At 38.6% G+C, this 25,595-nt stretch overlaps 3 protein-coding genes across 7 annotated transcripts; 2 read left to right on the forward strand and 1 right to left on the reverse strand.

The window, feature by feature from the left end:
- Positions 1 to 834: 834 nt before the first annotated feature.
- Positions 835 to 2,113, reverse strand: p24-1 (transmembrane emp24 domain-containing protein). The gene is made up of 2 exons (XM_089475556.1): positions 1,952 to 2,113; positions 835 to 1,843 (listed from the first exon to the last, which is right to left on the reverse strand). The coding sequence occupies exon 2, from the start codon at positions 1,697 to 1,699 to the stop codon at positions 992 to 994; it is 708 nt and encodes a 235-aa protein (XP_089331682.1). The 5' UTR covers positions 1,700 to 1,843; positions 1,952 to 2,113; the 3' UTR covers positions 835 to 991.
- Positions 2,114 to 2,533: 420 nt separating this feature from the next.
- LOC108619001 (nudC domain-containing protein 1) lies at positions 2,534 to 4,578 on the forward strand. Its single transcript, XM_018015279.2, has 2 exons — positions 2,534 to 3,979; positions 4,050 to 4,578. The coding sequence occupies exons 1-2, from the start codon at positions 2,716 to 2,718 to the stop codon at positions 4,532 to 4,534; spliced, it is 1,749 nt and encodes a 582-aa protein (XP_017870768.1). The 5' UTR covers positions 2,534 to 2,715; the 3' UTR covers positions 4,535 to 4,578.
- A 227-nt stretch (positions 4,579 to 4,805) lies between these two features.
- Gclc (glutamate--cysteine ligase) lies at positions 4,806 to 25,206 on the forward strand. 5 transcript variants are annotated; one of them, XM_089475553.1, is made up of 6 exons: positions 4,806 to 5,093; positions 5,617 to 6,247; positions 22,087 to 22,713; positions 22,777 to 23,882; positions 23,974 to 24,155; positions 24,294 to 25,206. In XM_089475553.1, exons 3-6 carry the CDS (start codon positions 22,089 to 22,091, stop codon positions 24,475 to 24,477), a joined length of 2,097 nt encoding a protein of 698 aa, XP_089331679.1. In that variant the 5' UTR covers positions 4,806 to 5,093; positions 5,617 to 6,247; positions 22,087 to 22,088; the 3' UTR covers positions 24,478 to 25,206. The 5 variants fall into 5 exon arrangements, with proteins under 5 accessions (XP_089331679.1, XP_017870758.1, XP_089331681.1 ...); XM_018015269.2 differs by having other exon boundaries at positions 5,621 to 6,247; XM_089475555.1 differs by lacking the exon at positions 5,617 to 6,247.
- Positions 25,207 to 25,595: the final 389 nt, after the last annotated feature.

Below are 25,595 nucleotides of genomic sequence, written 5' to 3' on the forward strand. Positions count from 1 at the left end.
TTTATTATATTAAATTGAAACTGAAAAATTAACAGCTTTAAATATAATAACCCATGCAGTTCAACTGTCAGTCGTGCATGCCCTTTCGCTTTGCACTATGAGCCCGAAGACGAAATTGCCGCAACGAATTCGCCGTCGCTCAGCTGAGCCCAGCTAAGCCAGCAGTGCACTCTTCAGTGTATGTGTGTGTGTGTGAGTGAGTGAGTGAGTGTGTGCTTGCTCTGGCGCTCTTGTTGATACAGTTGTTATACTATCGTATTGTTTCATATTTTTATTTTCTTTATTTATGTGTGTATGTATGTGAATACCATTCGCCATCTGGCCCTGTGGCAGTTTGTACGAACTGTAATAATAATTTTGATCGAAATTTGATGATTTCGGTGCAAAATGCCACGGCAACAACAACAGCTTCATATGTATGCCATCCCTGTCTCTCACAGTGAATCTTTTAGCTTCCGCCTATTAGGTAATCTCTAGCTGCTTCCTGCAAGGCGAACGGGGAACAACAACAACAAGAGCGTGGGGCATCCTGCCTGTTCCATAACAAGCGTACATAATTTATGGCGAGCGTTAATAGCAACCTTTTATGGCGCCATTCTCCGCAGGCATAGCACAAGCCTCCAAAACACAAAACAATTTTTGCAAACAAAAATTCTACTAATTTGCAATTTTCAATTAAGAGTTTTGTTGTTGCTTTTGTTTTTAAGAAAAACATTCTCTTTGTTTTTAATGGGTATGGAGCGTGGAATTGGCTGGTGCCGCCAGGCTTTTGGAATACATGTGAGAGGTTTTTTTTTTTTTTGTTTTTTTGGCGTGAAAACAATTGTAATAAAATTACGATTAAAAAAAAAATTAATATATTTATATTTATGTATAAATGTAAGTGTGGTGTGTGTGTGTGTGGTGTGTGCGTGTGGTGTGTGTGTGTGTCTGTTTGTGTATTACTATGGTAGAGATAGTTTCGCTGCTCCAGCTGCTTCCATTGTTACCCTTAGAGGCGTCCATAGCGCGCCTGGCTTGGCTTGCGATCTGTGAAGAAGTTGCGCAACACCAGGATTTGGACGAGGCCGATCAGGATGACGCTCGCCGTTTCCAATGAAGCCCAGACCATGACACGCTGATTGATGTCCTCGGCGCGTTTACGTCCTTGGGCCTCTCTTAGGCGATGGTGCGTCTGGGCGTCGAGTATGTCGTTAAGTGCTTTGTGTATTGCCTGAGCCGACGTCTCCATTTGGGTTAGCACCGTGGCGTGCTCGTCAACGCCAGGCAGGGACGGCTCGTCACCTACCTGAAAGTCCACGTAGACGATTTTGTGCGAGAACGCAGAGAATTTATTGCTAAAACAGGCCGTATAAACACCAGTTGTCTCGGCCGTAAACTGATGGCTATCGAAGGTCGCACGCTCCAGCGAATAGATAATCTTATTCTGTGGATCCTTCAGTGTCACATCCACATCCTGCTGGCCGCCAGCCGATACCTGAAATTCGAAATAAGCGCTCGTATTGCGTTTGATCTCCTCGTAGAAGCAATCCTCGGCATTGTCCGCCAAATCGAACGTGAATTCCACTGCTCCGCTGCCCTGCAGCAGAGCCATCAGCGCTACCAGCGACAGCCACAGCATTGTAGTTAGCTTTGTGTTATTTCTGCTCTTGCTGATGTTGGTGTCGTTCCTTTGGCTGTTCAGCTGCTCGTTTCGCATCCTTACTATCTATCTTCCTCTATTTGGTATGCAGCTGGTTAATAACTAAATGAAAAATTTGCTGCCCACAGCAGCTGACTTAAGGCGTAAGTTTTCCGGGCGTTCGCGGCAATCTTCGGTTTCGGCTTTTTTGCCTAATTTAAACTGCAAAACACGTCCACACAAACACAGACACACACACACAGAGAGGCATTAGAAAAATTGAATTATTATAATTCTAGTTAATTGTGCGGCATGCGCTACTCTACTTACCTGTTTAGAACGTTATTGCAGCTGTTTTTTTTCGCCTGACTTGCGCCTCGGTGGTTAACTAAATATACCAATAATAAAATAATTGAAATTAATTCTTCGTAAGACACGAACCAAATGTTCTGTCAACGTGTCAACACTTTTTTTTGTGTTCTCGTTATGCAGCACTGGGTGAGCAGAGTTGCAAAGAACACGTATGCCTTGGCTAGTCAGTGGTTATGCTGGGATGACTCCAGACTTATTTCAAATGTGTTTCACTTACCTGATAATTCCGATGAATATTATATACGAATTAATCGTAAAATAATTGAGAGTTTCAATCGAAAGTAACTTATAGTTATATAAATGTATAGTTAATTTGTTTGTTTATGACAATTACCAATAATATCATAATATCAAAACCCACTCTTTTGGCTTACCAAAATGTACAACCACATGATAATATTAAAGCACACTCTTTAGGTAAAAAACTTTCTTAAAAATGTACACGATATATCAAGTTTAAATAATCTCGACTTACGTTACATTATGTATGTAACTTACATATACAACAGCGTAGTAAGTGTCATGCTGGCACAAATGAGTTACTCGAACAGCATGTTAACATAACATAACATAACATCATAAACAGAGAATATTGTCATATCATAACGACAATATTGTCTTTACAATTTTACAACACTTTGCTGTGAAATTGAAACTTAAAATTCAATCCAGTTTTGGTTTTCTCAGAAATTATCTCGACGCAGAAAATTTATTAATTCGCAATGGTGACCGTGGTGGACCTTAAGGTCGATCGCAATCTGTTGTGTCCCAATTTCGATGGCTACAAGCTCTCCTTTGATTCGGTACCGATGTTGCGCCAAAGCTTCCGTCACTACAATGCTTTGAAATACGAGCTGTACAAGAATCACTATTCGCTGCTGCACACCGAACTGTTTGCCAAGCACAATTTGCTTACCGCCGATCCCTGGGCCCGACGTAATACCTATTTCGTAAATACAAACCATGAGGTGGTCCAGTGCTCGTTTGACGAGATACGCAGCGATGCACGCAAGCCGCGCATTGTTTACAAAATGCAGTTCGAGGATAACGGAGATGGTTCTTATCAACCTGGAGACTATAATTATAGTATGCGTTTCATCTCTGAGAAGTATTGTGTGCTGTGCGACGGCAGGCAAAGCTATTTCCTGCTCGAGACGGGCGATCGCAGACGACACACAGAATGGCGTCTTGTGACCAAGTCGAATATAATACCTTTCTCAGAAACCCGTGGATTTGTGCTATACGATGCCAGGCTGGACATTGTGCACGGGCGCAAGCAAGTCTCTATGGTTGCCGGGCATGTGACGCGCTCCAGGTCGATGGACCGGCATTTGATGCTGCTGACTTGGTCATACTGGATGCTGCAAAATTTGGAGAAGGAGGACATCTGGTTTTATGTGAAGCGCGAGCAGCTACAGACCGTAGGCTCTGTCTATTATTGTGCTTTTGAACCGCACTCTGAATCCATCATAGTCTGTACCGATGGTCAACTGAAAACTGCAGAAGAAGCTCGTGTGGAGACTCTACAGGAGCTGAACAAATATAGTTGCCCCCAATACAAGTGGTCCCAGACAGAACGCGATATCGTCGTGAAATTCGATGTGCCAACAGGCACTAACCTCTGCAATTACGATTTAAAATACTCCTACAGTCACATCGCTTTCAAATTGTACGAGCAGACGCTGCTGGAGGGCACACTCTATGCGAGAGTCCATGGTGACCTCACCATCATTCAGTTGGATGAAAACGGACTGACGCTAAAGATGATCAAAGAGGAAGACTTTTTATGGCCGCAACTAATGCAGTGCGAGGATGAGGAGGCGGAGCAGCCGCTCTTTGACGAGGAAATCGGGGATGTCGGGGAAATCGAGGAAGAGGCAGAATCTTCAGAAGCCGAGCCAGAACCTCTGCCCATACCAAATTTGGAGGAGCCTATTGAGGAATGCGACCTTGCCATGGCCACAGACGAACCAGAGATTCAAATGGGCAAGCATAAGCATATGCAACACATTATTCCTTGCCTAATCACAGTTATTCTCTACGACTTTCTTTTCAGTTCGCTATAAACTGCACGAATCAGCAATTACACACAAAGTTTCCTTGGGGAATATACCGCCGCTCTTCACCACCTCGCTGCGTGCTGGCTTTCCTCCGGCGTTCGCCACACGCGAAGGCGTGGACGCCTCCCTATGGCTGCAGTCCTACCAGCCAGTCAATCCGTCAGATTGGAAGGTCCGTCACGAAGGCAATTTACATGCCTTTGGCTATGTGCTGGCCTCCAAGCAGCAGCGTAAATTCATTGACTGCTGTCCGGACCTAGAATATGCAGTAATTGCGGAGACCCGCCGCCATGTGTTCATCTATAAGCCGCGTAACGATTCCGCCGATGGATTGCGCAATCGCAACGGGGCGCAGGTGATCGTTGGCAAGCAACATTTAGTTACCTTGAACGATGATTTCGGTGATATACTAGGCATGGCGACTGCCCCGAATCTGATTACTTTGCTCACCGCGAAAGCTGTACTCTTTCTCTCGGTCTAACATAAACAAAACAGAATGAAATAAATGTATTGACATATGTATAATGTGCATTTATTTACAAACGAAATGTGTTTTGGCTTTTACCCCTATCCATATGTATATGTACATAGTTCATGCTTGCACTTTAGTGACACGGAATTTGAAATTCGGTCTCAGCGCGCGCGCTTTGCAACACTATCAGCTGACTGCGCTGCCATTTACACCCCATGGTGTGTTAGACCATTAACATTGTCTGGCAGCACTATCCGATTGAATGCGTACAACCTTTTTTTTTTTTTACATAAATAGCCGCGCGCAGTGGCAGGTTTTCTAGTTTGTTTTTCTTTTTTTTTTTGGAATTTTGTGTTAAATATCGGTGTCGCTATTATTACGCTGGCAATTAGAAATTAACAACGAATAACAACATAGCTGAATATTTCGCAGCACGTTAATATCGCCATTCAATTGAGTTTCAAGTGAAGTTTCTAGTAAATAATTGTGTGTGTGCATTTTAGTGGAATTGTGAAATTTTTGGTAGCGGCTCCATAAGACTTCGGATCGTCAGAGAGAATATTAAGCAGTAAGCAATCGGATCGCTAGCGCACTCACACTCATTAAACACGCACTCCCATGTACGCAGCACACAACACATTAAGCAGCAGCGTCTTCTAATTAGAACAACTCGGTCATACACACATGCAAATGTAGAGGCCCATAGACAACCTTACATATGTACACACGCACACACATGCATAAACAACAAAATAGAAACTGAAAGGGACAGCCGCAACATTTGTGCTGTTCGTAAATATATACAAATTCTTATGCATCTATTATTAAGAAATATTCAAATTCTGCATGAGCCTACAGTCGCAGTCGCAGTCAACGCTGATGTCACAGCTGTAACGGAAGTTACATAGTAAACGCAGTGCGAAGCAAATCAAAAAAAAAAAAACACGCGGCCTGCACATTTTGTTGTTCTCACGCACACATATGTATATGTATATGTATATGTATTGTATATGTATATAAATTTATACATATCTATGTATATATAGACAAATCTAAATGAAATTGTATATGAATTTCTTTTGTTTATTAAGCAAGTTGTGAAATCGTGGCAAAACAATCTACTGCAATAAATCGGAACAACAACAAAAACAGAAGTGCAAATTACAACAACAATTACAACTATTAGTAGCGACAAGTCGGAAAGAGCTAAGGCATCGCTCGTCAAATTCTCGCTGGTCAGTTGAGATTGGCCTTTGATTACACAACCAACAACAACAAAAAGAACGGCAAAAAACGAATGAAAAAAAAAAAAAACAATATTCAATATATCAGAATTAAAACGTGTGTGAAAAACATCAGCACGCGGTCGGTCACATACACGCGGTCCCATACACACACAAACACGCACACACACACATAGACAGCCTGAGCGCGCACGAGTAACAGAGACAGCGTGAGTAGCACAGTCAGTAGGAGCGAGTACAGCAGCACCAACAACAAACAGGTCATTTTGTTGTTCAGCCGACACCGACGCTGACGCCGACGCCGACGACGCCGCCGCCTTTGGGCTTTATTATTGCTTCATATTCTAAAGGCGAGAGCAACAGCTGAGCAGCAGCAGTAGCATAATACAGCAGCCTACCCAGAAATCAACCAACAACTTTGATTAGAAAGAAGCACGCGTTTGTTGCTTTTGGTATTCTTCTTCTACAGCATTTGCCGGTAAGTGTTTATTGCGCATACAAACATAGTTCTGATGACAATACATACATATAAGCTTTCAAAGTGCACTTAGGGTATGAGATTCTTTTTTTAAACAAGTGCGTAATTTCGCAGTGGGTTTGAGCTTCTATTGATTTTCGTTTTGAAATTATATGCCTTTTACCGTTGCTTTTGTATGTTCTCGCCGTTGTTGTCCAATTTTCAAGCCGTGCGCAACCTTGACATTCGCTTTCCATAGCAATTGATGTGCATACCAATTGATGTGTGTGTGTGTGTGTGTGTGTGTGTGTGTGTGTGTGTGTGCGAGTAAGTGTGAGAAGCGTGCAGCCGCTACTTACATACAGTCCAATTGAGTTGGGTCACTGCTAGTCTTGAGACTAGAAGCTTCTAATTTGATTTTCTAATCAATTTGAAAACTTATCGCTGCATACATACATACCTAGATACATATGTATGTGTGCTCTTTAATATCGTACGCGTTTAATTAAGTGCCAGTCACATTTCTGTGGAGTCATTCACTTGCTAAAATCGTCTGCTTTGTTTTTTTTTTTTAAACTGAGAACAGCGTGATTTTTTTTGTGTTATTCTTGATCACTAATTGATAAAGTGCTTCACAAAACACGCATGCGCACACACACATATGTATGTATATACATTATGATAATATATACGGCAGCTGTGTCGTCACTGACCCATTACTCATGCACAAGTCGCGTGTGATAAACGAAAAGTAAATTACTTTTTAAACGGGTTTATGCATTGCTGCGGCATTAGCTAAAAGACCTGCAAGTGGATGAGAGAGAGAGAGAGAGAGAGAGAGAGAGAGACAGAGACAGAGTGGTTGTGAAGGGGGTCGAGTGGGTGTAAGTTGCGACTTTGAAGTTCAAGGCACTCCGCCGAGAAAATAAAAGTTGAGCGAAAGCGAGAGCGAGAGCGAAAGAGCGGCGAGATCAGCTCACACACTCATACGCATACGCACCTATCAATGTATTGATATCTGCTATGGATTGCGCTCTCTTGCACATGTGAGAGCTACAATTTCACCACAAGAACGAACAGCAACAACAACAGAAACTATAGATAACCGAGTAACAACATCATGCGAATTAGCATATTATGGCTGTGTGCTACAAGACTCGCAAATATCATCGTGAGTCAGCACATTAGACGCAAACTCGCCATGAATCACGACAGGGCACGGCACCGCACGACACAAAACGTAACAGCACGGCACGACACGACACGACACGACACGAACGTGGTTGCACTTGGCCTCGCTAATAACAGTTACGCATAGACACGATCGATTACTATCGCAATCAATGTTGATTCCCCTTACAGTAAACGCATACATACACCCAAAGGCGCATTAATAGATAACTATTTATTATATATGTATGTGTGTATGTATGTATGTACTAGTGTATATAAATACATGTATCTGTATGCATAGTTTTTATCTATTGTGTGCAAAAGTTGACCTTGTCATTTATTAGTTCATTAAAGTCTATCTCAATGCCCCGTGGTGCCGCCGTCCATGGGCTAATCGCTTTGTCAAATGACGACGCAAAAAAAAAAAAAAAATAACTATAATTATGATAACAAAAAAATAATTACAGAACTAAAGGACTTTCCCGTTTTTTCGTGCGCATGTGAAATTAAATAATGCTCATTCAAAAACAAACATCAATCAAAAAATAAATAAATAAAAATAAATATATTAATAAAATATTCACAAAAATAACAAATGAAAAAAATACTGGACAGGTGTCTCGAATTAATAATACTCTATAGCGATTAAATACATAATACATACATATATTCGTATTTATTAAAATATCAAATGTCATAATTTTTATGGATTTTCTAATAATGGTTTTTCATATATTTAATCTTGACTCGAGAGTATATTAAAAAAAGACAAAATTTTTAATACATCTTTTTTTTTTTTTTACTTTATCAGGCAACGTACGCTTAAGAACTCTCTCGAATTCTTGAAGGCTCTCAGAAAAATAAATATAAAATTGATTGTGGTGAAATACCCACATATGTATATGTATTTATATGTGTATATTAATAAAGATCTTGCAGCCTAATGAGAATAGAATGAACGTATGAACTGTTCTTACTATTAACAGAGGATAATTAAAAACCGTTTCCTCTTTCTCTTTGCAATCTCTGATCTCATATTTATCTCTACAAGAGACTCGGATATTTGCTGCCCTATGTTCTAGATGTTTTTATTTATTATTAAGTGCAGGACAAGATTAACTTGGTTGTTTCTAGAGAGTTCATACATTTATGGATATAAAGATAAGATTTAATATTTGTGAGTACATTTTCACAGGGTACTTTGCTGTCGAGCTTGAGAAATATAAAAAAATAACAGTTAGATAAGATGAATTAGACATACTATATAGAGGCATATCTAACTGGGCGATAGGTAAAAATAACAATTTTTTATTGCACATACAAATATACCCTATATTTTCCTAAACTACAATTAGCCAGTTATCTAAGCGTATATCTAAGCTGTTTAATAGTTTTATCCCACTTGTTGAGCCGTTTTATGTGCCCTTAGATAAGGCACTTGTCCAAATCCCAAGGTTTATTAGTCATAATTTTAATCATATAACCAGCTGTGGACCCTAATGAAATTTTGTTGCACGTGTTAATGAAATGTATAGCAAAACAGCTCATACATATATATGGTACATACGTATGAGGGTATATGCATGCTTAGGAAACTTTGACAATGATATTCAATTTGTAGGTATTAAAATATTTATTTCGGAGAGCAATAAACGTTTCTAGTTTTTTAATAGAGACATATTCTTAGCATATGATCTCAACTCTTGCAGCAATGCCTATTTATTATAATTTATTTAGCTCTGCGGCATTTCTTCTCCTTTACATAGCTCATCGAGGAATTTTTTAGACTGATGATTTCTATCAATATTATATATATGTATGTATGTATGTATGTATTCCTGTAACATATGCCATGGTGGATTATATGATATGCTTTTCTCTTTCAATTTATGATCACAATTGAAATGTCGCTGCTTAATTGGCAATATAATTGGCACAAGAAATTTAAGCTAAATATGGATATTTATGAGTATATGTATATATCTACACATATATGCTCTACTGCGTCATCATCATCATCATAATTCTTAGAGTTATCGCCATCTTCGTCAATTGTCTCGCAATCAGCTTGTAGTGCGTCATTCTAAGGGCCGATGTTTAATTTGGAGTGGTTGATATATTTTCACTCCTCTATTTACACATCCGATGAGATAAATGGCTGAAATAGCACCAGCAATTGCATAAGACCATTTGCAATACTCCGTACTCATTGAGGCGAGCAGTGATATTAACTATATACATGTATTATGAAAAGTTTGATATTTTGAAACATTTTCTGTTTGAAATATGCAAAATTATAAAATTATAAACGGTATTCAACAGCCGATACAGTCCATTATATCGCCTGCTTGTCTACGTCTTACTAATGAAAACCTGTTTAAATAAATGTGTAACGAAATTAACAAATTATTATAAATAACAGTTGAACTTTATTATGGGTTCAATTTACACAAGTGCTTTAGACAATTTGATATCAGCGTCAGTTCCTGTCGGCTCTAAAAATACAAAATCAACAAATAGGCCACAAAAAAAGAAGGAAAATAATTATAAACATCAGAAGAAGAAGTTATTTAAATTTGCCATGCCCATTATGGAGGATTCTCTTTGTCGATCCACGCAAAAGAACAAAATATATCCAATTCTAGGAAAATTACTAGATATGGTTTTTAAATAAATTGGTCTTCTTTGACCGATAATAAGTCCAATCTGATTTACATCTTCAGTGAGTCAGGCACTTAACTCTTGGGAAATACGTGCTGTACAGTTTTAATTTTGATTGTTGAATCAAACATCGAACCCGTTTGATATCAGTTTACATTTTTGGTTTAGGTTTGAAGAAGATAGGCAATTCAGTGAGTCAATCCATCAGTCAAACGGTTGAACTGTCAGAGATATCAACCAATCGTTCAGTCAATCAGAGTTTAAAATCAGTCGTCAATTTGTTATCCAAGCTGTTAGTCCCTCAATCAATCTATCAGTCTTTTGACGTTCAGAAACTAGCTCAGTCCATCAATCAGTCGAACAGTCAATCGATCACTTGATCAAATGGTCAAATGATTAATCCTTCAATCAAACCTTAGTCATCATCAGCATCAGCAAATAATCCATAAGTTATTCAATCTATGTCAGTCATTCAGTCAATCAATGAGTCACTCAATCAGTCAGTCAAACAATCAGTTAATTAATTGTCAAATGCTCAGTCTTTCCATCAGTCATTTGGTTTAACTTTCATACACTAGCTCAGTCCATCAATCAGTCAAACAGTCAATCGATCACTTGATCAAATAGTCAAATGGTTAGTCCTTCAATCAACCCTTAGTCATCATCCTCATCAGCAAATAATCTATTCAGTCCTCAATCATTAAGTCAATCAATGAGTCACACAATCAGTCAGTCAAACAATCAGTTAATCAATTGTCAATTGCTTAATCTTTCATTCAATCCATCAGTCATTTGGCTTAACTTTCATAGCTATTTTAGTTTATCAATCAGTCAATCATTTGATATATCACTTCAAACTTCTCAGCTTAAATAGCCCATCTACGATAGAGTCAATCAGATGGTCAGATCGTTGCATCAGCAGCAATGCATTCATTCAATCAGTAAATTGCTCAGTCAATAAGTCAATTGATGAATCAAACAGTTTATCGCTTGGTCAATCAGCAGACAGTCAATCAGAGCAAAGCGCAAAAGCAAACCGAACATTTGTCCCATTGACAGCTACCAAATTTAGAGACGCATTTTCACAAATAACTCAGCAGACATACATATATGTATGTATGTAGCCGTGTACACACACACATACACACACACACACACGCGACTTATCTATGCAATAATATAGCCTCTGCTCTCTGAGCGAACTCTTACAATTCTATTACGTCGCAATTGTTTTTTCTTTTGCTGTTTGCTTTTGTGTTGTGTTTAGCGTCGGCCGACACTTAATTTGTCTATCCTCTTTCGCCCTCTATTCTTCTCCTTGTCAGTTGGCGTCTGGTTCTCTTCATTTTATTTTTTCGCTAGCATTCGTAATTTTGCTCGTTTTATGAGCCGTATACGTAATCTGTCCTAATCTCATATGTCGTGCAATTATTTCAAGTGCAACGACTGCAATTTCCTCTATATATGCTCACATGCATGGCAAATCGTTGGCAATTTGTTTATATTCCGTTACAGATAAACCCAGAGCACATCTATGATTCCGATGTGTATATGTATGTATATCTGGTATATTCTATTCTTTGGATACATTCGTCTCTGTATCTAACGTTCTGCATCTGTAGGTAGACTTTTGTATGTTTTCTATTTCATTTGCCTACATTGTTTGACCCTGAAAAATAGCTATTTCTGTTGTTGCTGTTGCTGTTGTTGCATGTTGTTGCATGTTGTGCATTAGCTCTTTCCGCATTTGATTCGCGACTTTAGCTTATTACGTATACGCCACCTTGTGCACTGCCAGTGCTCAGCAGCTCAACAAGCTGTGCTGTAACTGTTTTTCATCCACTTTATCAGGGTTTATCAACGCTACTTATGACATATAAACACACACCCAAATACTCACACACACACATACACATACTAAAATCTATAATAGATTTTCCAACACAAGCTTATCAACTTGAATTGGGCTTATCAAAATTGTTTTTCTTTTGTATCAGAAATGTCTATTGATACAACGTGTAGGAACATGTTTACTGAAGCTGCTCAACTAATTGCATACCCTGTGAATTGCATAATCCTTAAACTGGTTTGATGATGTCTAATTACAGGCTAAGGTGAAAACTAAAATCGGCTAATCAAACGAATTTAATTGCAGATCAATGCATGAACCTTGCGCTAACTTTTATTTGAAATATGTAATTATTTAATTTAGCATTTTATATCAGTATAACTTTTATAATTTTGATATTAAAATCTATAGGTAACTTGTTATACCCTACTCTTGTTATACCCTATCCAATTTAAATCTACTAAAACTTGAAGCTTTCTAACCATTGCTATCCATTTTATGGATAGGCATTAAAACATACAAAACAAGTAAGAAAGCTCTAGTCGAGACTGCTCGACTACGAGATCCCCTGAACCCTTGGAGCAATAGATATTTCAATAATTTTTCGCGACTTTTAGCTTACACAAGAAACACGCACACACACACACAGACAGGCACGTACGCACACACAGGCACACATACACACACACGCATACAGACACACATACACAAACACACACGCATACTCACACAAACGCATACACACACACACATACACACACATACACAAACACATACACACACAAGCACCCACGCATAAACACGCATGGGCTGCAGTGTGCGCTTACTATGAGAACTTAATTGTTTAATAACTTTTTTGGTGGACGTACGATCTGAAACTTTCAAATTATGATTATAACATAGATATGCATGTAATTGCCAAAGCACAAGTCTCTAGTATTTGAAATACGCTTTTTACAAAAGTGAGGGTGAGGGGGTGAATTTAAGGGTGGGGGGTAAATTTTAACAAAAACCGAAATTGTATAAATTGCATATAAGCATACATTAAAAATTTGGAGACTAGCAATAAAGGTGTAGAAGATATAATTTTATAACTGGTTTTCGATAAGGTTTTTTATCGATAAAAAAAGATCGGGATGAGTTATCGCATTTTAATGATAAACTTGATATGCGCGCTGTAATTACGGACATTCTAAAAAAAATTTGAAGTCTCTAGCTCTTATATCTTCTGAAATCGACGCGTTCATACATACGGACAGACGGACAGACAGACGGACAGGGCCAAATCAACTCAGCTCGTCACCCTGATCAAGAATATATATACTTTGTGGGGTCTGCCACGCCTCCTTCTCCCTGTTACATACATTTCAACAAAACCATTATACCCTGATTTCCCATTGAAAATGGGTTCAGGGTATAAAAACAAAAAAACAAAAAAAAAACAAGTAAGAAAGCTCTAGTCGAGACTGCTCGACTACGAGATCCCCTGAACCCTTGGAGTGCTAGCTATTTCAATAATTTTTCGCGTCTTTCAGCTTACACAAGAAACACACACACATACACAAACACATACACATACAAGCACCCACGCATAAACACGCATGGGCTGCAGTGTGCGCTTACTATGAGAACTTAATTGTTTAATAACTTTTTTTGTGGACGTACGATCTTCATGAAACTTTCAGATTATGATTATAACATGGATATGCATGTAATTGCCAAAGCACAAGTCTCTAGTATTTGAAATACGCGTTTTACAAAAGTGAGGGTGAAAGGGTGAATTTAGAGGTGGGGGGTAAATTTTAACAAAAACCGAAATTGTATAAATTGCATATAAGCATACATTCAAAATTTGGAGACTCTAGCAATAAAGGTGTAGAAGATATAATTTTATAACTGGTTTTCGATAAGGTTTTTCATCGATAAAAAAAGATCGGGATGAGTTATCGAATTTTAATGATAAACTCGATATCCGCGCTGTAATTACGAACATTTTACAAAAAATTTGAAGTCTCTAGCTCTTATATCTTCGGAAATCGACGCGTTCAAACATACGGACAGACGGACAGACGGACAGACAGACAGACGGACAGGGCCAAATCAACTCAGCTCGTCACCCTGATCAAGAATATATATACTTTGTGGGGTCTGCCACGCCTCCTTCTGCCTGTTACATACATTTCAACAAAACCATTATACCCTGATTTCCCATTTTCAATGGGTTCAGGGTATAACAAGTAAGAAAGCTCTAGTCGAGACTGCTCGACTACGAGATCCCCTGAACCCTTGCAGCAATAGCTATTTCAATAATTTTTCGCGTCTTTCAGCTTACACAAGAAACACATACACACACACATACACAAACACACGTACAAAAACACATACACATACAAGCACCCACGCATAAACACGCATGGGCGGCAGTGTGCGCTTACTATGAGAACTTAATTATTTAATTACTTTTTTTGCGGACATACGAGCTTCATGAAACTTTCAAATTATGATTATAACATGAATATACATGTATTTTCCAAAGCACAAGTCTCTAGTATTTGAAGTACGCGTTTTACAAAAGTAAGGGTGAGGGGGTGGACATAGAGGTGGGGGGTAAATTTTGACAAAAACCGAAATTGCATAAATTTCATATAAGCATACATTAAAAATTTGGACACTAGCAATAAAGGTGTAGAAGATATAATTTTATAACTGGTTTTCGATTTTTTATCGATAAAAAAGATCGGGATGAGTTATCGATTTTTAATGATAAACTCGATATCCGCGCTGTAGTTACAAACATTTTTTAAACAAATTTGAAGTCTCTCGACGGACAGGGCCAAATCGACTCAACTCGTCGCCCTGATCAAGAATATATATGCTTTATGGGGTCTGCCACGCCTCCTTCTGCCTGTTACATACATTTCAACATAACCATTATACCCTGATTTCCCATTGAAAATGGGTTCAGGGTATAAAAAAAGATACGAACGAATTTCAAGCCGTGCACAAAATGAGAATTAGGTTCTCTCTCTCTCTCAACTTCCCTCTCTCTCACTCACACGTGTTTACATATGGAGCAATTTGTACACACACACAGCTACATATAGACGTACACACACAGAAACTTTTAATGGCTTCGCAGAATTTCAGCAATTTGTTCAAATCATTTTGGCCAAGCGAGTTGCGTTGGTCAGTATACATTAGATACATATAAATATATGTAAGAGTCTGTATATACGTATATATATGTACATATATAAATGCTATGTGACAGTAGCTGAATAAAGGGCACATCATTTGACCAACTAATTGTGTTTGTTGCGTTGTGTGTTTTTAACATTTTATAGTCGATTCTTATCTAAACATTTGGTCCACCCTAATGCTACCATAGTTGAACTAACCACGATATTGAATGCTTGCTAACATTGCGAGACTATATATATAAATCGAAGAAAAAAAATGTATATAATAAGAGGAGAATGCTTGACAAAAAGTTGGCTTTACATATATATTTGTAATAAATAATAATAATATATAATAAGTAATCCATTTCGGCTAGTCTAATCAGAAGGAAATGGAAAAAATTTCTGGTTTGACAAGCTGTGAATTTCGAAAGCACTTCAAATGATAACTGAACGGTTTTATGGCCTTGAAGAGGGCATAATATAATTATTGAGAATGCCATAACTGTTAGCTGTAAACATATAAAAATATATGCTGTACGGTGTCTACAGATATAAGCACTGACATATAATATTTTTCCATATATCTTAACATATCTGTAGATATCCATAATACCTTACTATATAGCGAAGCTAGCAACATTCACTCAGCAAGAAAGTTCGAATATACTACAGAATTCCTAAAGGTATTTAAACTTCGGCATGCTACACAATAATTTTTTGTTCGGATTTTTTTTTTATACTCATTCACGAAAGTGAATCAGTATATTGGTTTTGTGCAATGTCCGTCTTGCTGTCCGTCCGTCTGTCCGTCTGTCCGTCTGTCCGTCTGTCCGTCTGTCCGTATGAACGCAATCTATTTCGGCGCTATTGAAGCTAGAGACTTGAAATTTGGAACACATACTCGTGTATATCTCCGATTTATAAAGTGTTAAAATTTTCCCGATCCGCCCACTAGGGGCGTGGCAAATCGGAAAATGCATTTTCCGATATACCAGAAATCATGTTTGTTGAAGAGCTAGAAAGCTGAAACTTGGTATGTAGGTCCGCGTTGACCACCCAAGATCACGAGCTATGGCGGATATATCTACGCCCATTGGGGGCGTGGCAAATCGGATAAAACTGTATCTCCTAAAGTTGTAAACCTAGAATGCTGAAATTTTGCACGTCAGCTAATGGTATGATTCTATAAAGTCTGAAGATAAATTATAAGTCTACGCCCGTTGGGGGCGTGGCAAATCGGACCTGAAGATATAGTGATTTTTTAAATTCTCCTATATTTTGGACACTATTGATGGCAGAGACCTCAAATTTTGTATATATACTCGGACTGATCACCCAAGACCAAAAAGTTTTGTCGGATATATGTCCGCCCACAGGGGGCGTGGCAAACCGCAAAAGTTTATATCTCCTAAAGTATAATAGCTAGAAGCTTCAAATTTGGATAGTTGAGTTACTGGTAGCCTCCTCTATCGATTCCCCAAAAATAATTTTTACGCCTCTTTAGGGGCGTGGCATATCGAAAAATACCCTGTAATTTTCACATTTTTTTAGGGTAAGCATTCAAACTTTGCAGTTAGGGTAACGTTATCTCTTTCTAAAAACTGACCAAAAATGAGGTGTCTACGCCCAGTTGGGGCGTGGCAAATCGGAAAAATCTGTATATTCTACAGTATTAGAACGAAACTTAACTACTGAATTGTTGATGGGATGTGAATGAGTATTCCGCAGTCGGTAACGCCCGACTGCAACGTTCTTACTTGTTTTTTTTTTTTTTTTTGATTGGTATTACCTATCATTATTTTATTTTACGGCTTTGGACGAACTAATTCATAGGCGCAAAAAAAGCTTCATTTGATTTGCAATTATTATAAATATTGTATAATTTATTAAATTATTTAAATATAAATATAATAAGAGACCATTATATAATACACTTTTAATAAATTAAGTCAACCAAAAAAGGTATTACCTATCATTATTTTATTTTACGGCTTTGGACGAACTAATTTATAGGCGCAAAACAAGCTTAATTTTTTTTTGAAGCTCTCACTTTTGTATATGCATGATGCATATTTATGAATGTATGTGGTTAATTATACCCTGGACCCATTGAAAATAGGAAATCAGGGTATAATGATTTTGTAAAAAGTATTTAACGGGCATAAAGAACATCGCAGTCCCTATAAAATATAAATGTATATTCTTGATAAGTGCAACGAGCTGAGTCGATATAGCCCTGTCCGTCTGTCCGTATGAGCAAGCCGATCTCAGAAGATATGGGAGCTAGCATACGCAGAACAAGCTTATCAAATATTTTCGATAAGTCATCCGATAACCTTTTTTTAACGAGGATAATCGAAAAATTGATTTTGTTTTTTCAGCCTAATTTGAGCACTTTTAGATCTGGGGACTGTGTATATACAGTTGACGGATACGAAGATTTTGTTATTTACAGATTTAGGATACCTCGCCCCCTTCGCCCCCAATTTGTAATAAACGTATTTCAGGTACTAGAGACTTGTGCTTTGGAATGTACCCACATTTTATCACGCTCTGCAAGTTTTATTAAGATTGTCCGTCTGCAAAAGAAATTATTCAACTAATAAATTCTCATATTATTGCCCACACCGCAGCGCAGCCCAAGCGCAGTCGCTGCTTACTGCGCAGTTAGCAGAGTGTATAAATGAAGTGCAGAATGAGTAGAATATTAGCTTGGAGGGTTCAGGATATCTCCTAGTCGAGCAGTCTTGACTAGAGCCTTCTTTCTTGTTTTAGTTTAAATTAACTACAGCTGCGACCAAACGCGAACCGCTTAATTAAACCACTCAGATTTTATACAGAAATTCAACTGATGCATAATGTAGTCGATTGTGTAAGCGCATTCTGGCAGCTGTTTCGTTATGTGTTCCACGAATAGTAATCCAATTTGCTCATTCAGATTGTGAAACAATCAGAACTTACAGAGCCCAACATTTCGAAACATATAGTATATGTAAAACCCCTTATAACTCATCAATCGAAAGCTCCCTTTCTTCTCCTCTTCCCTTATAGTATATAAAATTGATGAAAAGACATTCATAATTCTGTTTATGATACGGCAATATGTAATCGTTACACATTGCAAGGTCATCGTTTATCGATTTACCTTACTACTGGAGATCGTCATATTAGTTGGTCTATTTAAATGAATGATAATTTATAGGCTTTTTACACAAAGACTTTGTTGTGATTTATTGAGACTTTGAGTTTAACTAACTACAAATATTGATTATTGATATGTGCATATTAAATTTAGCGTACATTCAAAACTTTTTTACAATGAAGATGTTATATATAACATGTAAATATTTATGTTTAGAAATATGTAATTACTAATTTAACTGTAAATATTTACAATGAAGATATTCGTGTGAGCTGTTAGGCTTTAAAGTTGATTTACATGGTTAAAATTTACCATGAAGATAGATAGATATCATATGTAAGCAGAAAATCTTATGAGCTCACGAGAATTGAAGTTGATCTACATGGTAAAATTGTGCCATGAAGCATAAATATTCGATACATATTTGACATGAGCATATCTTCGTGGTAGCTGTAGCAGATATTTGAAATATATACCATGAAGATACATGGTACAAACATGAACATATCAGTCATATGATACAGTTCAATAAAATATTTAGTTTGATCGGTCCCGAGTAACATTTCTTTAAAATTCATATATAGCTTACGGTATCAAATTACGACCCCGTCTAATTATAATCTTTATAGTCTAATAAATCGAAATGCCGGCCCAATGTAGCAAGTGCAATCTATAATAAACAAAATATAAATCCATATAACAAGAATTAATAATAATAAAAAATAAAGTATTTTATTTTTACTTTACGATTGGTATTAAATATGCATAATAAATTAAGTAGTCCAAATAATTATAAAGGCAATCTAGAGTTTCAAGTGCCGTCAAACGTACCACACTCCATCGTCCACCTTTCTGGGCACCTGCCTCAGCAACTGCGACATCCGTTCCAATACAGATATGAAAATCCCCAAATGGGTGGCACTTCCACACGCACAGTGGTATCAGCTGATAGTTTTTGTTACAAATTAAAAAATAAAAATATTGCTTGTGATCTTGAAAGCGAAATCATTGTAAGAAACTCAATTTGAACTAGGAACTTTCTGGGTCAAATTTCTTGCTTATATTCTCACAGTTCACATAATATATATATAATATCATATCATATTTCCATGAAACTAAAATCTTTTGTATATTATTATTATTATTTATTATTATTATAAAATGTTGGATACGAAAGATTTTAGTTTCATAATATGAATATGATATGATATATGTATTATGTGTAAACTGTATGAAGATATGCAAGAAATTTAACCTAGATATCACATATATATAGATATGTTTATATTGGATAGATCTACCTCAACTTGGCAAAGCTGAGACATTGTTTATCATAATAGTTAAAGCAATTTCAAGTATATCCTATTCCCATCAACAATAAATAAATATAACTTTAGCGACGTTTTTCTTTGGAATCTCCCACTGTGGCCGTCAGATTTGGCAACGGTAAATTTGTCGCCGTTGTTGTTGTCAGCTTCGTCATAGGCAATCGATGGATGGATGAATGGATCGATGAATGATCGTTGGATCGTGCGCTTGCAATGCGATACGAAGCGCTATTCTGACTGTCCGAGCGTCGTTCCCATCCACTGCATAAGTAATCGGAGTCTGGCCGTGGGTATATTTAGTAGTGGTTTAGCCGTGAAGCGATCAAGTTCTAGTTGACTCTCTCTCAAAGAGGGTTTTTCGAAATAGAGTGCATCAGTATTATTTTAAAGTGCTACAACTAGCGAACGTATCAAAGGTATACAAACCCTACTTTTTTTTTTCAATTTGGAGTGAAAGTTAATTCTATATCGAATATATATATATATATTTTAATTGAATTTTCAGTATAATACATAATTTTTTGCGACATTCGACACACAATAAAGTAGTTTAACTCATAGCGCGATTACTCAATGCTTCATCAATGCATCACTAATCAATCAAATCAAATCAAATTGTCTCATCTAAGACAGGCTTAATTAATGAGTAAAATGGTCAGAGTTAGCTTCTCTAGGAGTGCTCAGGTGAGGCATTCTAACTTTATTACCATCGATTGAGCATGTCAAGGGAAACAGACCCTGTCCCAACTCTTGCACAAGCCAATCCAGTTGATCCTTATGGTATCAGCTGGCGTAAATAGATTGCCTAGGCATAAATAGATTCAATTGATCATTATTAGGTTTCTCTTTATCGCACCTATCTAGAAGTGTTTTTATTGTAATAAATACGATCCGTATCGTATTACGATACGGAGCTCTTGCAAAATAAATATTGTGAAACTTTTCGATCTCGAGTGGCATTAAATGCTTACTGAATTGTAATAGATATACACCACTATGCTCTTTATTATATAGTTGCTATAATAACTATTTGTCGGGTTTTTTCATGTTTCTTTTGGCTGCTAGTTCCACTGAAATATACAATTACTGTCACAGCTGAGCGATTTGGTATTTGTTAAAATGTGTAATGTGAAACAGCGACAAAACTGGGTTTGAGTTCAAATGTGATTTATATGTAAATCGAATATAGTATATATGTATGCATGTAGTACAGAATCACAGTAAATCGCAAGCTGAAGATTTATAGGGCAGTATTTCAGATGGCAATACTGTTTGCTGTTTAATAGCTTCACAATTTCCAGCTGGATTTATTAGACAAACCATTAATTAGCTGGTAGTTTTTTTTTTTTTTTAGAATTTAGTTTGGCATCTCTTTATGAATAAGAGCAGAGCTATATTTTATAAAAATAACGGTTCTGTTTGTGACACTTATCGTGCAGTTCGTGATGATCCTATCGAGCGACTGATTTGAATAATAATGGATCGATTTCGGTTGACCTTTGGTTATCCTAGGTGTTGCTATGCATTGGAAATTTCATATATGTATGTAGTTTAAGTTTTCAATTATATATTGTATCAGGTATATATATATATATATATTATAACAAAAAACCTATCAACAGCTATAATTTGTGTTATCAATAACATGATTAATTTTCTTTTCCCTTTACATATATAAATACTGCTGAGGGTATTATTAGGCCATTATCGATTTAGCAATTATTTATTTAAAGCTCATCAATTAATAAACCGAACTGAACCCTAGCAACTGTATACTGGAATTATTCACCAAGCACATCTAATCGCGGTCATACGATTTTCTTTTACATTTTTATAAATAAATAAGATTCGATGCATGGGTATTATTTAAAATAGGCACACAAAAAGGAGTTTTTGCCTTTGTTAAAGTCAACAATCGAATACTCGTTCTGAATTGTAGATAGATAAAGGCCAATTGGATTGTGAGCAGTATGAAACCAAGTTACCTTTCGCCTCTCTATGCACTTCTCAGTGCTAACTGTGAATATATACCTTGAGAATTTAGGTTCGATGCAGTTGTTGCTGTTGCTGTCCCGCAACATCGCCTATCTGTCCCTCAACTGCCCGATTAGCTTTTTACGACTTGTATGGCTCTTAAAATAGATTTATTTGGATATATGTGATTTGGGTCTTGAAACTTGAATTGCTTTTCCTTTCAAAAGATTACTTTGTCAGTTAATCAACGAGTTCCTTGACCAGGAATATTTTCTACAGAGAACGAAAGATGGAGTAAGAAGCAGAGACAGTTCGGAGTTTTCAATAGAAACGAGACACAAAATTGACAGAAAGTCAAAATTATAAATTTATCTAAATGTGACAAACTGTCCCTTGTTCTCGCCCTCTCTCTGTCTTCCTCGCTCTCTCCCTCTCTGTCTCTCCTCCACCGTGTATGCATCTGTGCTTTGGAGCACTATTAATTTTCCATATCAATATCAATCTAACATCATCTGACTCTCTCTCTCTCTCTCTCTCTCTGTCTCTTGCAGCAATGGGCCTATTGAGCGAGGGCAATCCACTCTCCTGGGAGGAGACCAAAAAACTCGTAGATCATGTTCGTGAGCACGGAATCAATCAGTTCATACATCTATATCACAGACTGAAGGATCGCCAGGGCGACATACTCAAATGGGGCGACGAAGTGGAATACATTATTGTCAAGTTCGACGATGAGCAGAAGGTGGCGCGCGTTTCACTGAAGGCCAAGGATCTGCTGGCGAAACTCAACGAAAAGGAGCTGGCGGATCCCAACGGCGTGAAGTCGCTGTGGCGGCCCGAATATGGCGCCTACATGATCGAAGGCACTCCGGGCAAGCCCTTTGGCGGCCTGATGGCACATTTCAACTTGGTGGAGGCCAACATGCGGTATCGCCGCGAGGAGGTCACCGAGCTGCTGGACAGCGATGAATGTGTGATGTCCATAACAAACTTTCCGCGTCTCGGTGCGCCAAACTTTACGTATCCGGTGTACCAGCCACGACCCGAAGATCCCCTGAGCTCGGCCCGTTCACTCTACTTTCCCGATGAAGCCATATTTCCGGGCCATCCACGATTCAAGACGCTCACGCGGAACATACGCATGCGGCGTGGCGAGAAGGTCTCCATCAAGCTGAAGGGTAAGCTCCATAGCCGCTCAGTCTATAGTCCGATTGCTAATGAGTTATGAAATCGCTTTCCAGTCTTCAAGGATGTAAACACACAGCTGCCCGTGGAGGGAGCGCCGCCTGGCGAGCCGGATGTTGTGCTCCTGGATGCCATGGGCTTCGGCATGGGCTGTTGCTGCCTCCAGCTAACGTTTCAGGCCTGCAACATAACCGAGGCGCGCCGCCTGTATGATCAACTGGCGCCGCTTTGTCCCATTATGTTGGCCCTGACCGCCGCGTCGCCGGTTTACCGCGGCTATCTAACCGAATCGGATTGCCGCTGGAATGTGATTAGCTCCTCGGTGGATTGCCGCACAGAGGAGGAGCGCGGCCTAAAGCCGCTTAAGGAAAACAAATTTCGTATCGCCAAATCGCGATACGACTCCATCGATTCGTATCTGTCGCCCGAGGGAGCGAAATACAACGATGTGAAGCTCACCTACGATGAGGCTGTGTACAAGCGCCTCATCGAGGGCGGCATCGATCATCTGTTGGCCCAGCATGTGGCCCATCTGTTCATTCGGGACACCGTATCGCTGTTCAGCGAGAAGGTCCATCAGAATGATGAGGAGGACACAGATCATTTCGAGAACATCCAGTCAACCAATTGGCAGACGATGCGCTTCAAGCCGCCGCCTCCGAACAGCTCGATTGGCTGGCGTGTCGAGTTTCGGCCCTGCGAGGCGCAAATCTCCGACTTTGAGAATGCGGCGATAGTGTGCTTTGTGGTGCTGTTGACCCGTGTCATCTTATCGTATCAGCTGAACTTCTTAACGCCCATCAGCAAGGTCGATGAGAATATGCAAACGGCCCAGAAGCGGGATGCGTGCCGCAAGGAGAAATTCTGGTTCCGCAAATCGTCCAAGTCGACGGAACAGCGCGCCGCCTGTGTCCAAATCAACGGCACCACGGCGAACACAAATGGCAGCAGCAATGCGACGGATTCGATGCCTCTATTCAACGGCACTGCCAAGCTGAATGGTCATGGAAACGGACTAAACGGCAATGCCGACAGCAGCAGCACCAACACGAATGGCACCCACATTCAGAATGGAAGCACCGACAGCGATCACACCGATACAGATGATGAGGAGACCGAGCTGTTCCAGCTGCTTACCATCAATGAGATCTTCAATGGCAAGGTAAGTGCTGGAGGGAAGCTCATCCCAATTGACGGCCGTTTATATAGAGAATCTACGGTCATCTAAATAGCCACAATCCAATTCCTTACAGCCCGGCGTATTCCCTGGCCTGGTGCCGCTAATACGGAGCTATCTGCAGTCGATGGAGGTGGACACAGACACGCACTGCACAATTGAACAGTATCTGCGCTTCATACAGAAGCGCGCCGCCGGCGAGCTGATCACCACGGCTACCTGGATACGTGAGCAGGTGCTCAGCCATCCGGACTACAAGTGAGTGGGGTATAGATATATGTATTGATATATACCTCTATATGTATATACCATAATATATATGTATATATACCTATGTATACACATATATATACATAGCTCATGTCTCTAATGATTCTTTGCGATTGGCTATTGCAGAAAGGATTCGATAGTCAGCGATCGTATTAACTACGATCTGCTCAAGAGCATACAGCGCATACAGGAGGGCAAGCATGTGGAGCCGGCGCTGCTTGGCCAGGGCAATCATTCCAAGACGAAAGATTTCATTCCGCCCGCACTTCAGAAGCAGCTGGCCAAGACGGGCTGCTGCGAGGACAAATGATCGCGTTGATTTGACTCGCCGAAATACACACACGCCGAAATATATACACAAACACACACCACAGACGAACAGATTCACACACACAACCAACAAAACAACTAAAACAACCCAAAAAGGAAAGCAAATCAGCCTCTCTAAACACTCTAAACACACACGTGATGCATATGCATACATAGATGTATACAGATACATATGCATATAGATAGATAGATATATGTATATGTGAGTGTGTATGATGCGCGGCAAAATGTTAGCCGAGACGCAGGCAGAAGCTCGAGCGAATCGGCTACACCGGACAGAAGCCAGCTGTGGACAACAGAATGCGCGACAGTGAGAGGAAGAGAGCCGCAAGCTTCGTGCTGCGTGCCACGAGCTTCGGGAGGCGTCGCACTTGGGTCTTTCGATGGGGAGCAACATTTATCAATATTAATATTTTTGTAGCATGATTCTTAATATTTAAACAGGCCGCAAATTCAAAACTGAAAGAGATAGAGGGAGAGAGAGGGGAAAAGAACGACAGAGTGAGATCTAGAAAACGATGGCTTATTTCTGACATAGAAAAGGCGAGTATGCTGCTCAACCAAAAACAACAACAGCAAAAATATATTGATTGAGCAGTGTGTTTGAGAAGCTAGGCTGTCGATTGGGCGTGTTGCGCTAGATATAAATCTATACAAATACACATATAAACAAAAAAAAAAAAAAAAAAAAAACAAAAAAAAAAAAGAACCTATTATAATAATACAATACTTTTTGGCTACTTCTTTATTCATTATTTTTTCTTATGTAACTGCATATATATATTTATGTATGTGTTTACTTTGTATTACTACGATTGTGTTAGAAAATGCCCCAGCAGGCCCGGGCGAAATCTCAACCAAGTGCCGTTCCATATGACGCGATAAACAAACAAAGAAAAGTGAAATAAATAATTAAAAATAATAATAATAATAATAATATACGCCTAAACGAAATAGTTCAAAGTCAACCAAGTTGTTTATTTTTTTACGTATATATACAAATATACAAATATATATAAATTAATATTGTTTGGTTTTTTTTTAACAGTGTAAATGATAAAAAGGAGGAGAAATAGAGGAAAGTGAAAGAGAAACTTG

This window comes from Drosophila arizonae, chromosome X (genome assembly GCF_054131065.1).
Source record: "Drosophila arizonae isolate 15081-1271.41 chromosome X, UAZ_ARI_1.0, whole genome shotgun sequence".
In the NCBI taxonomy this organism is placed as follows: Eukaryota; Metazoa; Arthropoda; class Insecta; order Diptera; family Drosophilidae; genus Drosophila; species Drosophila arizonae.

What these genes read in the sequence shown, in the direction of transcription:
- p24-1 (XM_089475556.1), bottom strand. Translation starts at nt 1,699, where the DNA reads ATGCGAAACGAGCAGCTGAACAGCCAAAGGAACGACACCAACATCAGC.
- Gclc (XM_089475553.1), top strand. Translation starts at nt 22,089, where the DNA reads ATGGGCCTATTGAGCGAGGGCAATCCACTCTCCTGGGAGGAGACCAAA. An exon ending in ATGAGATCTTCAATGGCAAG is followed by an intron (nt 23,883 to 23,973) that starts GTAAGTGCTGGA and finishes AATTCCTTACAG; the next exon opens with CCCGGCGTATTCCCTGGCCT. An exon ending in CTCAGCCATCCGGACTACAA is followed by an intron (nt 24,156 to 24,293) that starts GTGAGTGGGGTA and finishes TGGCTATTGCAG; the next exon opens with AAAGGATTCGATAGTCAGCG.
- LOC108619001 (XM_018015279.2), top strand. Translation starts at nt 2,716, where the DNA reads ATGGTGACCGTGGTGGACCTTAAGGTCGATCGCAATCTGTTGTGTCCC. An exon ending in CGAACCAGAGATTCAAATGG is followed by an intron (nt 3,980 to 4,049) that starts GCAAGCATAAGC and finishes CTTTCTTTTCAG; the next exon opens with TTCGCTATAAACTGCACGAA.